General features: G+C 32.4%; 1 protein-coding gene across 6 annotated transcripts in view; it reads left to right on the top strand.

The window, feature by feature from the left end:
* Stxbp5 (syntaxin binding protein 5 (tomosyn)) overlaps window positions 1-13931 on the top strand; it is a gene marked incomplete at its 5' end in the record, with an annotated part of 163325 nt that overhangs the window by 40412 nt on the left and 108982 nt on the right. For all 6 annotated transcript variants that reach the window (XM_013517356.1, XM_013517355.1, XM_013517352.1 and 3 more), the window contains 3 exon segments: window positions 3761-3895; window positions 5385-5448; window positions 10408-10491. In XM_013517356.1, the coding sequence (XP_013372810.1) occupies window positions 3761-3895; window positions 5385-5448; window positions 10408-10491 (283 nt within the window).

Here is a 13931-nt window from a genome sequence, read left to right as displayed (position 1 = left end):
ACAGAATAGTTTTAAATATGCCAGTACATGTTATTTCTTTTAAGTCCTCAATATATTTTTTCATTTATTATATTTCTTTTAAGTAATAAATGATTATTTCATTTATTATTATATAAAAGCTTGCATAGTTATTCTTTACTACTTTATCATTTAAACCTTCAATACAGAAGGCCAGGATTCTTGTTTTGTAAATTAGGAAGTGCAGTCTTATTCATATCTATATCTATATCTATATCTATATCTATATCTATCTCTTTATCTCTATATATAGATATTTAAATATATATAATTGAATATATATAATTGGATATATAAAATGAATATATAAATTGAATATGTAATTGAATGTACACACACACATACACACACACACACACACACACATATTTGAAAGAACACTGTTAAATATAGTCACGTCCAGTTTTTCTCAACCACCAGTTTTACATTTTGGTAACTGACTAATGAAAGTGCCCATAATTTAGAGTCTTACAATTCTTGGTAGGACATATTGATTGAGTTACTTTCTTAGTAATAATGTTTTGGAGAACCATATTTATTACGGCCTTTCTCTACTATCACTGGTGTGAATTATTTTATTTGGTTATGATTTTTCATTCTTCCTATAAATAATACATTCAAAGCCAGGAGAATTTGTTGGTTGAGAAATTCTTGAGTTAATGATAATTTTAAAAAATGACCTTGTTGTCCTACCCTGCCCAATTTACTTACTTAAACAATGAGGACAATTATGGAACTGAGTAGTTTTTTAATTTGATGTACTGTGTAAAAATTTCTATTACTATTACTTGTGTTTTTGTTTTATATACAGTATTTAAAGCTCATGATAGGAAACTTCTTAAAGTCTTACTGCCGTGATATTTAGTGAATATTGAAGTTCCTTCTTATGTTATTACATACACTTAGTTTGTTCTACTCATTTATGAAAAATATAAAGATACTTGAAAGTTCCAGCAGTGTAAGTTGGTTTTATAGTTGACTGAGAAAAATCTTTGGATGGTAGCTAATCATGACAAAGCAAGTCTGTGGAAAAGTTCTAGATTTTATTTCTGAACATTGAAAGTTTTCTTACTTCTTTTAGTACTTAAGGAAATAAGTTTAAATTATAGAAGCATATTATAATATTTAAATAATGTTGTTAAAATTAATAATAGGTTATGTCAAGTCAGTAGCTTTTGCAGAGTTAGAATAGTGAAGAATTAGAAACAGCAGAAAAGTTTGGGAAGTTGAGTTTTCTGATTTTTTTCTGTTATTTCAACTTAATTATTTTGAAATATAAATTTTCAAAATGTTTAGCATGTTTTAAAGCACATTTCAAATGAGCTAGTTTTTATATTTGTTGGAGTATTCATTTTATATTTGGCATACTATTGCTTTTATTTACTTAGTTAAAATTTATATACAGTTTCTCATTGGTAGAATATTACTCATTTTTAATAATATTCAGCTAATATTTACTGAGCTCTTAATGCCAGCCTCCATTTTAAACATTTAACATGCTTTATCTTATTGATCCTCATATAAACATGACAAAGTAGGTGTGCTTTATTGCTTAAAAACTCTTACTCTGAGAGATCCGATGTTTACTTACGATCAGATATTAGTGAAAGAGAATCTTGGACATTGAATGCAGGCAGTCCCATTTCAGAGTGCATGCCTGTGTATCAATCATGACCACCGTCTATTTTCATAATTCCTAAGTCCACAAATCTCTGAGAAAAATTTTAAATAGCTTATTATAGATTAATAATAAGCTGCATATATTTAAGGTCTACAGTTGATAACTCTTGACACGTAGACACACCAGGAACCACTTCCACAATCAGTACATTTACTCCTCCTCCCAAAACAGTTAAGTGGTGGCGATCTCTTTCCTTTCTTGTGCTGCTCCCTTCCCCACCCCTAATCCCATGTGGATCCCAGCATTTTCTAGGTAACCATTGATCTACTTCTTGTACCATTTTCTATTGCTTGTAAATGGTATGTAAGTGGAATCACTCAGTGTGTTTTCTGTTTTGTCTGACTTCTTTCATCATAACGATGTTGGCATTCATCAGTATTGTTGCATATATGAATAGTTTCATTCCTTTTTACTATTTCTGCTGAATAGTTTTTATCGTAACTTTATACCACAGTTTGTTCATCTGTTCACCCGTTGAAGGACATTTGAGTTGTTTCTAGTGTGGGCTATACAAAACTGTGAACATTATGCTTTCTTTCTCTTGCCTGGATACTGAGGAATGGAATTGCTCATTCACACTGTGGGAACATACTTAACTTTATCAACTATGAGAAATTATACCTGAAAAAATTCAATATTCCCCCAAAATATTCAGTTTTATAAGATAGGATGCTATTTCTGTATTAAACATGAAATATACATTGTTATTTTCTCAGATCTGGAAAATTCTGAATTTGGAAACATATGGTTTTAAGGTTTTTAGAAAAGGTGATAAGAGTCGGGCCTAGTGCACACTTGTAATCCCTGCACTCTAGGCAGAGGATTGCCATGAGTTCAAGGCCAGGCTGGGCTATATAGTGAGACCCTGTCTCAAAAAGAAAAGACGATATGGACTTCTGTCTTAGAAGTAACGAGGCATAGGTTGAGCATTCCTCGTCCAAAAATCTGAAATGTGAAATGCTTCAAAATCTGAAAGTTTGACTTGCTCACGTGATCCTACAAATGGAAAAGCTTCACGCTTGACTCCATGTGACAGGTGGCAGTTAAAATGCAAGCACACTAAAAAATGTATAATATTATCTTCACACTGTATAAAGTGTATAGGAAACATAAATGAATTTTGTGTTTATATTTAGGTTCCAGTTCCAAGGTATTGTACATAAATACAACTATTCAAAATCTAAAAAAATCTAAAACCCAAAACATTTCTAGTCCTAAGCATTTTTATAAGCGATATGTAATCTGTACTACAACATGATTTTGTTGACTCATTAAGCCTGTACATACTTTGTTAAATTTGCATGAATAATTTAGAAAGAGGACATACATTATTGTATAAAATACTCAACAAAAATAAAAATATGTAAAGCTGAAGTAATTGCCTCTCTGCACATTCCCTTTAAGAAAGAATGAGAACCGGTTGTGGGTCTGCACACCTGTAATCCTACCATTTGGGAGGCTGAGGCAGGAGGATCAATGCAAGTTTGAGGTCAGCCTGAATGACATAGCAAGATGCTGTCTGAGCAAAAATGAAAGAAAGACAGACAGAAAGAAAACATAAATTATATATACATTTGATAATTATTTTCTTATTAAAACTATCTGGAATAAAATAATATATTAATGGTAATAAAAATATTCTTGTCTGTTCTATACTGCCCAGTACTTAGTGTTACTATTGATAGTGTAGCAATGATTATTATTATTGTGCATTATCTGTGTATTATCATTGTGTATTTCACAAGATTGATACGGGTATTGGTGTTATAGATTAAGATTAAATTTGTGATGTGTGCAAGGTCACACAGTGGATGGCATAGCCAGACTTGAAGCATATTCTAACCTCAAAACTCATTTGCTGTTTTCTGTAATGCCTTATGTCAGACATGTAAGTTGAGTTGATGTAATTAAATACTAGTCACGATGAGTAGATAAATCTGATGGCTCTATGTCATTTTTGTTTTTCCTCAATTACATATATTGTGATTTATTTTCTAATGCAGCCAATAAAATTTACCAGATGTTTTTCTTACTTCCTTTTGTATATATTTTTTCTTACAGGGTTACGTTTTGCCATCTGCCTTTCCAGAGTAAGTGGCTGTATGTGGGCACTGAACGAGGTAATATACATATTGTCAATGTGGAGTCCTTCACACTCTCAGGCTACGTCATTATGTGGAATAAAGCCATCGAACTGTGAGTTTGAGCAAATAAATTCCATATCTAAAAGCAGTAGGCGTAGATGATAATGTCATATAATAGCCAACTAGTAAATCCATATTGAATTAAATGTGTTAGACAATCTTAATATTAAATATAGATTTATTGGTCTTTTGTTAAGTTATCCTATCCACTTATTTATGCTTTATATATGTATATTGATAAATTACATAATTATAATGCATTTATTTACATATATAAACTGTAAATCAAAATAAAGTCATTATTCTTACTAGGTAAAGAAAATACTCTATTTTCTCTTCTTTAATCTTTTAGTTATTTTTCTTTTAAATGTTTGTCATGATTCATAAAAATTTGCCTCCACTGTTTTGAAGACAGCTGATGGTAACTACTGCTGATGGAATTTAATAACAAATAAATGTAGAAATTTGCTAAAATTAATGTTATAGAGTTAATTTTAAGGTTAAGTTTACTTAATTTTGTTTCAGTGATGATTGTTTTTAATTACTAATATTGACAACAAAAACTGAGTGTAGAGTCCTGAGGAATTTTAATGCTAACTTTTCACTCTTAAAAATTTGTTACATTTTAACTCTTTCTACAATTTTTTGTTATATTTTTGGACATAAAAATTAAAAGTTTAAGGATAGTGGCAAGATGCCTTTTTAATGTTTCTTTTTGTTTTAAAACAAATAGTCTTGTATTGCATTCCATAGTACATATAGTTTTGACAGAAGGATAAGTTTGTGACATGGCTTAAGTAACATGTTGTACTTACAGTAGTGTATTGAGATTGGTGTTCTTTCCTGTGGCAGGGATATCATTGTCATATATCAGTTCCTTGGTAGTGTAACTGTCAGAGTCTGCATTTTACGTTGATCACAACATCAAATGGTGGGCCTAACGTAGGTGTTCGTAGTTTCGCAGACTCATAAAGGAGAGTGAATTTTCTGCCTTCAGAGTTTATGAATAAGGATACACTGTATCCCACCATATATGCATCATTTCAGCCATGTTCTTATCCATGTGACTTCTTTTACTCTTAAGAAACTATAGGCAACATTACTTTGTTGATTTTTTTTTTTTATAAGTTATAAACTGTTTCCTACTTGGAGCCAGATGAGATGTCTGAATTAGTGACTCATGAAATAAGATAATGATATTTCAAATGGCTGCATTAATGCATTCTGTATTGCAAGTAGATTTTCTCTGTTGATTACTTTGACTAATTTGAAGATAGAAAGTGTCGTTAGTTAATTGTCAAATTTGTTGACATGTATCACTGTAAGTCGTTTACCACTTTTTTCCAGATTCCTATCTTGAACTATATTAAGAACTTTATGTTACTGACTGCCTACTGAAATGCTTTCTTCTATTTTAAATAAATAAAATAAAATAAATCTAAAAGCAAGTAAAATATTTTTTTTTTGTTCTTATTTTAATGAACATGTAGTCATGTTGAAACTTTTAAGGAGAAAAATATCTTAACTTTTTTCCCTTTCAGGTCATCTAAATCTCACCCAGGACCTGTTGTCCATATAAGTGATAATCCAATGGATGAGGGAAAGGTAGAATGTCTTTATTATTTAAATAAACGACACTTTGTGTTTTTAAATATGCAAACTACTGGAGCACACTTACGCAGAAAAGTTGAGATTGCTATTGTGTGATTGTGTACTTAATGAGTTATTATTCATTATAAAGAACAAAGGAAAGAATGATTTCTAATTTGAAAGGACAAAAAATACTAAAATATAACTGAATTTTAATAAATACAAGTTACTAATTTTTATTTTGGCTACATTAGTTTTTACTTGGGCCACTCCCAGTATTTTCCCTAACTTTCTGATGAGACAGACAAAAGTTTTCTCCCGTTTTGGGATTCTTTTTAATTACTTTTAAATTGAATTGGCTATTCAGTTTTTGTAGTGCTTATCATGTGTCGCCTTATATTCTATAGCTCATCTTCCTTAAAATATTCTTTATAAATAGTTAATAATACAGATTGTTTTGAAATGTTATTTAATTTTTTGTAGTCTGAAGCCAATTTCATAAGTCATATTTGGCTGTTGTTACATTTAGGTTAGTTATACATTAAAAATATAATAAAATTTTCTTTTCAATGATATATTATTTCCTAATTGAAAATAATCTTCCAGGCAGTTCTATTGAATAATTATATTTTTCAAGCTATAAAATTTTTTGCTGTTGACCTAATTAAATGCCAGGAAGTTTATTGCTGTCAGAGGTCAATGAGTGGAACTTCTGCATTCTTTAAAGGACTTTACACAGATTATTTCTGCATTCAATTTGTGGGAGAGGTCAAACCTATAAATTATTCAACACTTTTTTACTGTGCCACTGGGAAAACAAAAGGATAACTGTTTCAAGCTATGTCATAATCATAGAATTGTATGTTTTGACAGATACTATATATAAAACAAATGTGCTGTAATTTGAATCCTCATTTTATTTTCTTTTGTACAGGATGCTTGTTTAAAAGGCAGGCCTTTGGGTGGGAGGCATGGTGAGAGAGAAAAGGTTCTTCCACTTTGAATCATTAATGGAAGAATTCCTGTCTTTGCAATACTGTATCTTTTCTGTATTCAGACTCATAATGCCACTGTATATGACATAATGCCACTGAATGTTCAAGGCATTCCAGCCCATTCTCTTTTTTTATTTTTATTTTTCCAGTCCTGGGGATCTAACCCGGGGTGCTCTACCACTCAACTACATCCTTTGTCCTTTTTATTTTTTAAGACTGATTCTTTGAGTCTTTCCTCCTTGTTGTGAGCTGATCCTTCTGCCTCGGCCTCCCATTAAGGTGGGGTTATAGGCTTGCTGTACTGCACTACCCTTTACCTAGATTGTTTGTTTTTGAGGTACTGGGAATTGAACCTGTGACCTTTAACATGCTAGGCAAACATTCTGTCACTGGGCTGTATAACCAGCCCTTGCCCATTCTTGCACCATTTGTAGATTAATCTTCTTAGAAGACCATTTTATTTATTTATTTATTTTTAAAATTTTACTATTTTTTAGTGTCTGTTCAGAAGTTCTCAGTGGGTCTGCAGTATCTAACAAATAAACATTTCTTTAATATGTAACTCTAGGTTTTCTTTCTCTTTCAGAACATCTTTGTCTCAATGCGATACTGAAGCATGCAGCCATTGTTTTGTTTATTTTTGTTGTTGTTGTTTTTTCTCTGGTGCTGTGAACCAAGCTCACGACCTTGCGCTTGCCAGGCAGGCACTTTTGCCGCTGAGCTAAATCCCCAGCCCCCTAGCCATTGTTTCCCTCAGACACATTGCTCTTTGCTGCCTGCCTCCCTTTCTTTATTGAATTTCTGTATTTGCAGCTCTGCCCCACCGTTCTCTCCCGGCTGAATATCTGCCCATGTCTTAAGGCCACATTTAGATAGACATCTTCTACGATGTCTGTGATAACCCTGACAGAAGATATTTTCACTTCTCCATTCATTAGTACTTCAGTTATGCATGTTTTCTGTATTTATTACACATTGCCTTAATAGAAATGTGTGTATATTTCAGCTTCTTTAAACCTCACTCTTTGAGCACAGAAATAATTTTTATGCAAGTTTGTATTTTTAATGGCATCCAACATATTAAGATAGTAATTCCTTAATACAACTGAAAGTAATTGAATTAAAGAATGAATAAATTATATATAACTAGTTATTACCCTCAATTTTTTTTTTAGCTCTGGCTTTATATTATTCTCTTTAGTTCCAAGAATAAATCTCACGCAAATAGTTTTGCAATATTAGTGCTTTGGGATAGAGTACTGTATATAATCTAATGTTTGATTTCTTATAGAAGAATTTACATTAACAATATCAATGACTTTTATTATGTTCAAAGATCTCTGACATTTTTGTCACTAAAAAGGGTACAAGGTGAGAAGACAAGTTCCTTTAAAGCTAATAACCCTTTGGGTTGGTTCTACATATTGAGCAAAGGTCTTGGCTAAGGAAAATTAAGAATTAGTATAGAATTATTTGAAATAGTAATAGTTACCATTTATTGAATTCTGTGTGTTAAGGACTGTGCTGGACACTTGATATAATATCTACCACTTTTCTTAATCCTCCCAGTAAATTTTAAGTTAGAAATCTTCCCTACTTTATAGATGATGGAGAGACTTCCAGATGTTGTATTCTAAGAGATGTAGAACTAGGTTTTGGTGGAGCTAGGATTTGAAACCTGATTTCTCTGATTTTAACCCAGCCATATTCTGTGTTCTGCTACATTTTCTTTCTAGTCATAGGTTGGATTTTGATATTTTAGAGATCCAGATTCATATTGTACCCATTTATACTTTTTATAAGGGCAAACTAGGAGGAAAATAGTCAATAGTACAAAACTATTATTATTATGAGTTATAAAAGCAAAGAAGATTAAAAGCAAAATCTAACCTATTAGTACTCATTTCTGTCTTAGGCTATTGTAAGCTGGCTAAAGAAGTTAAAGTTTAGTATAATCCTCTTAGGTTATTAAGAGCTAGATAGGTAAAATTAATTCCATAATGTTGTATAGCTACTAAGTCAGAGTTTTAAGACAAGAACTTCGGTTTCCTGTGTCCTAAGCTGTTGACGCTGTACGTCACTTCATAAATTTTATTTTATTGTTTTCCTCTCTTTCCTTCTTGCTGAAGTTTCTTTTCTCTCTTACTTCCCCCTATGTGAAAATGACATATTACATGTCAAAGATACTTGCAGGACTAGGAAAAGAGATAGGAAAGAGGGACTGTTTTCCCAAAAAGAGTATGTATCTCACATTGCTTCAGATAAAAGTTCGGGTTGCGAAAATTGATTATATTCTTTATCAACATAGTAAAACCTATTTTAATAGCTTCAATAATTAGTTTAGACTTTTTCTATAGTCTGTAATATGCTAAAGTTCTATTTTATTGAAATTACGGGGTTTGTCTCCAACTTTATTTTTATCTCCAGAGTATATGAACAGTTAAAGACTACCTACTTTTTTTATATTTGTTGCACAAATATTTGTTGAGTATCTGAGAAGCAGTGGGCATTGTATTAGGTATTAGAGGGATATAGATGAGGATGTATGTGTTAGCATCAGAGAAGGGAGATCTTGGTCTATTTAGAGAAATTAGATAGCCTTAACCATGAAAACAACACTGAATTTAGACATGAAAGATAAGTAAAAAATTGCTGAATGAAAGAAAAGGGAGGAGGTTTTAGCCCAGGGAATACTAAGATTTAAGAATCGTTGGGCAGAGGTGTGGGGAAGCAGAGGTTGGGTAGACAGTGTACACACTTGTAAGGCAAGAACCTGCATTGCATTCTGATATATCTCTAAAACCATTTATTGAGTGACTACAACATGTCAGGCCTTGTATCATATTTAGAAGTATTGTAAATAGAAAAAAAATCAGTCTTTACACAGATTATTATTACAGTCTGCAGGAGTATTGAAATAAGGAAAAAGGCATATATCATGTGGCTGAAAAAGTACTACATGTTACTGGAGCACATTGGAAGAGCATTGACCTACATTGTTAGGTCAAGGAAATCTTCCCAAAGGAAGTGACAGCTAATATAACATCTGAGTAGTAAGTAGGACTGATCATGCCGAGGGTGGCTTGGAAGTGGGGACATAGCATATATAAAGTCTCAAAGTTAAGAGAGTGCATGACCTGAGGAGCATGTTGGGTAGCAAGGGTGGTAAGAGATAAAGCAGGAGAGGTAAACAGCAGTGAGACCATGCTAAATCTTTTAGATCATGTTGCCAATATGAGTTAAAATAGGAAGACTGGAGTTAAGCGTCAGAAAAGAGATCTTTGTCTGTTGAACCAGGAGGGGATGTATTGGTGAGGGAGGCACATAAATTAGATAGTAGAATGTAATCTTAAGTTTACTTGGTGGCTTTGTCTCTTGGAGAAACTAGAGTTAAGATTGACCTCTAGCTTTCTGGCAGAACGGTGGTAAGAGACATACTATAACCAGGAATGCCAGAGAAACAGTGTAGTGAAGAGTATAATTAATTCACTTTTGGACATACCTACTTTTAGATTCTAACGCAGATAAGTGCTGATGTGGTCACTGGAATTATATATGGCATAAAGAGATCTAGGCTGGTTTTATGATTTGTAACTAATTAATATATACATGGAGGTGAATAATGCATATAATTTGGATAATTTATAATTGCTAAAGCATGTCCAAATTGATTTTTAATAATAAATACTTTGTTAAAGTATGTTGGTGAAGATATATACTCTAGGACATCAAAGTATTACTGTTTTCTTTTTCAAATATCAGTGTATTTTGAGTCCCTAATTATTAAAGACATATAAATGCAATGCATGCATGTTCTTGTTTGTCATCTAGTGATTAATAATTAGCAGTGCAGGTATTTAATTATATTGTAATATGCCTGAAACATATGGGTGATAATAGTTGCATTTATTAGCAGCAAATAAATATTTTGTATAATAGATATCATTCCTGGGTAATGTGCCTCTTTCTTTTATTACAGCTTTTGATTGGCTTTGAATCTGGAACAGTAGTCTTATGGGACCTCAAATCAAAGAAAGCTGACTACAGATATACATATGATGAGGTAACAACTTTATTTTTGATAATAAAAGTTTTGTCATTCTTTACTTCAAAGCAGCTTCTCTAAGAACTTACTAATTTACTTTAAGAACCTGTGTAATTGCACTTAAACAGTCTACTTATTTTTTTCCATTAATTATATGTTCAAATAGTTTATCTTTTTTTCCCCAATACTAGAGATTGAACCCAGGGCTTTTGTACTGGGCTCACTATGCTGAGTATGAGTAGTGATAGTGGACATCCTTGTCTTGTTCCTGACTTTAGAGGGAAAGCTTTCAGTTTTTGTTCATTTAGTATGATGGTGGCTGTTGGTTTGTCTTAGATAGCTTTTATCAGGTTGAGATAAAGACCATCTATTTCAATTTTGTAGGGTTTTTATCATGAATGGGTGTTGAATTTTGTCAGTCGGTTTGGATCTATTGAGATATCAGATGGTTTGTGTCCTTTGCTCTGTTAATATGGTATATTACATTTATTGATTTACATATGTTTACCCATCCCTGCATCTCTGGGATGAATTCTACTTGGTCATAGCATATAATCTTCTTGATGATTTGCTGCACTGTGTTTGCCAGTATCTTACTGAGGATTTTTGCATTTACGTTTATTTGCGAGATTGGCCTGTAGTTCTCTGTTTTGGTTGGGTCCTTCTCGGGTTTTGATATCAGAGTAAAGCTTGTTTCCAGGAATGAATTTGGGAATATTGTATCCCTTTCGGTTTCATTAAAGAGATTGTGAAGTAGTGGTATTAGGACTTTCCTAAATTGCTTTTAAAATTTTTCTCTAATTTTAAATTACATCTTTTCTCTAAATTCAGCAGTTAATGTGTCAGGGCTTGAGCTTTTCTTTGTTGGTAGGTTTTTAATTACATCATCAATTTCATTGATTGATATTGGTTTATTTAGGATTTTTTATATCTTCTTGATTCAGCTTTGGCAGTTCATATGTATCTAGGAATCAGTGCATTTCTTTTGTGTTTTCTGTCTTATTAGACTACAAATTCTTGAAGTAGGTATAGATAGTCTTCTTGCTTTCTGCAGGATATGTTTTGATTTTACTCTTTTCATTCCTAATTGCATGGATTTGAGTCTTTTTTTTTTTTCTTTTTTTGAAAAGGTCGGCTAAAGGTTTGTCAATTTTATCTAATCTTGCTGAAGAATCAACTCTTTAATTGATTCTTTGTATTGTTTTCTTAGTCTTCATTGCATTAATTTCTTCTCTGATCTTTGTAATTTCCTCCGCATATGATTTTTGGGTTTGGCCTATTCTTTTTTAGAAGCTTGAGGTTCAAACTTAGTTGTTTATTTGAGCTTGCTGTTTTCCTGATATGGGTATTCATTGCTATGAATTTCCCTCTTAGGACTGCTTTCATTGTGTCCCATAAGTTTTTGTATATTGTACGGTCATTATCATTTAATATACAAACTAATTTGTTCATTAATTTCATCTGTGACCCATTAGTTGTTCTGATATGATTTAATTTTCATGTGTTTATAAGGTTTTGTGGTTTATTTTGCCATTGATTTCCAGTTTTATTGCACTGTGGTCTGATAATATGCATGGGGTAACTTCACCTTGTTTGCATTTACTTAAGTGTCTTCTATGAGCTAGTATGTGGTCTATTTTAGAAAGCATCGCATGTGCAGCTGAGAAGAATGTATATTCTCATGTTGTGGAGTGTGGAACACTGTTGACATCTATTAAGTCCATTTGTTAGCAAGTTTTATTTGGTTCTAACATTTTATTATAGATTTTATTGTCTAGTTGATCTGTCTATATGTTCTAGTGGGTGGGTATTGAGATCCTCCAATATAATTGTATTAGTGCTTATTTGATTTTTCTTGTCTTCTAATATTTGTTTTATATAGTTGGCTATATTGGTACTTATTATATATATTTATTTAGGGTTGTTATTTCTTCCTCTGGAAATGTTCCCTTTACAAGGATATAGTGACCTCCCTCTTCTCTCTTAGTCAGCCTTGGCTTGAGATCCACTTTGTCTGCAAATAGAATAGCTACCCCTGCTTTTTTCTGGGTTGCTGTTGCTTGGAGTGTTGTTTTCCATCCTTTGAGTTTCAGTCTGTCAAGTTGTTTTGAATTAAATGTGTTTCTTGTGTGTAGTGTATTTTTGGTCTGCCTTCTTGATCCATTCTCTTACTTTTTTCTTTTGATTGGTGAATTGAGACCATTAACATTGATGGTTATAGTTGATATGTATTGATTTATCCTTGTCATTTTATTTTCCTGTTGTTGACTCCCCATCCCCCTTTTTTCCCCATGTTTAATTGTTTGCCTTGCTTGGTGGATTCTTTCCATTGGCCTTTATGAAGTTGTAGTTCTTATTATCTATTGCTAGAATGTCCTTCTGAACATTTTGCAGTGCTGGTTTGATGTTCAGGAACTTCCTTTGGTGTTCTTTGTTGTTAAGTATCTTATTTCTCCATAAGTTTTGAAAGATAGTTTTGCTGTATACATCAACCTGGTTTGAAGGTTGTTTTCTTGTAGGGCTTGAAATACTTCACCCCAGCTTCTCCTTAACTTGAGGTTGTGTGTTGAGAAGTCTGCAGAGATTCTGATGGGTTTTCTTTTATAGGTTATTTGTTTCTTTTCTCTAAGAGCTTTTAATATTCTATTTCTGTGTTAAATTTATGGAGTCTTGACTATGATATGCCTTGCTGTGGATTTTTTTGATCACGGCTAATTGGAATTCTATATGCTTCACTTAACTGTATGTGAAACCCTTTTTCCCTGCCAGGAAAGTTTTCTGCCATGAGGTCTGTGAACATGTTTTTGCATGTCAATTTTGCTATCTCCTGCTTTTTCATTGACTCAATTCAATCTTATGTTATTCTTCTTTTTGTCATGGATGCTGCTGAATTAATTTTTCATGTTCCCTTGCTACTTTTAAGAAATCTTGTGTTTCCTGATCATTCACTGCAATCCTGTCTTCTATTTCTGAGATTCTATCATGACATTAGGTCATCCTGCACTGTATACTTTCAGTGGCATTTTTAAGCTCCTGGACATCTGTTTGAATCTATTTTATGAATTTCATTTCTTTCCTGTGTTGGACATTCATGCTTTCTATCATTTTTCTAAGCTCCTGTATTTTTTTATCTGTGTCTGTTTTAGGGTCACTGAGCATGGTTTTCCATGTGATCACCATCTCTATAGTTTTATTTCTGATTTGATTTTTTTCTAGAGCTTCTTTCATTTGCTTTGTTGTTACCACTTCAGTGAGTCTAGGCAGATAGCTTTTGGATTGTGCCACCTGATTGCCTTTGGTGAGTTGGAAGTCTGGGGTTGCATCTTGTTTAAATGTCTTTTCATTTTTGTGGGTTTTTTTCAAGCTTAATTCCTGGGTTAATGATTGTAAATTGCCTATGGTGAATAGCTTTATTTCTAGTATTTAGAATCTTTAGTAAGTGACTGCTTCTCAGAAGT

This window comes from Chinchilla lanigera, unplaced genomic scaffold (assembly GCF_000276665.1).
Source record: "Chinchilla lanigera isolate Chin_1 unplaced genomic scaffold, ChiLan1.0 scaffold00038, whole genome shotgun sequence".
Taxonomy (NCBI): domain Eukaryota; kingdom Metazoa; phylum Chordata; class Mammalia; order Rodentia; family Chinchillidae; genus Chinchilla; species Chinchilla lanigera.
Note: the sequence above shows the minus strand (reverse complement) of the source record. Positions and strands in the feature narration are given on the sequence as shown.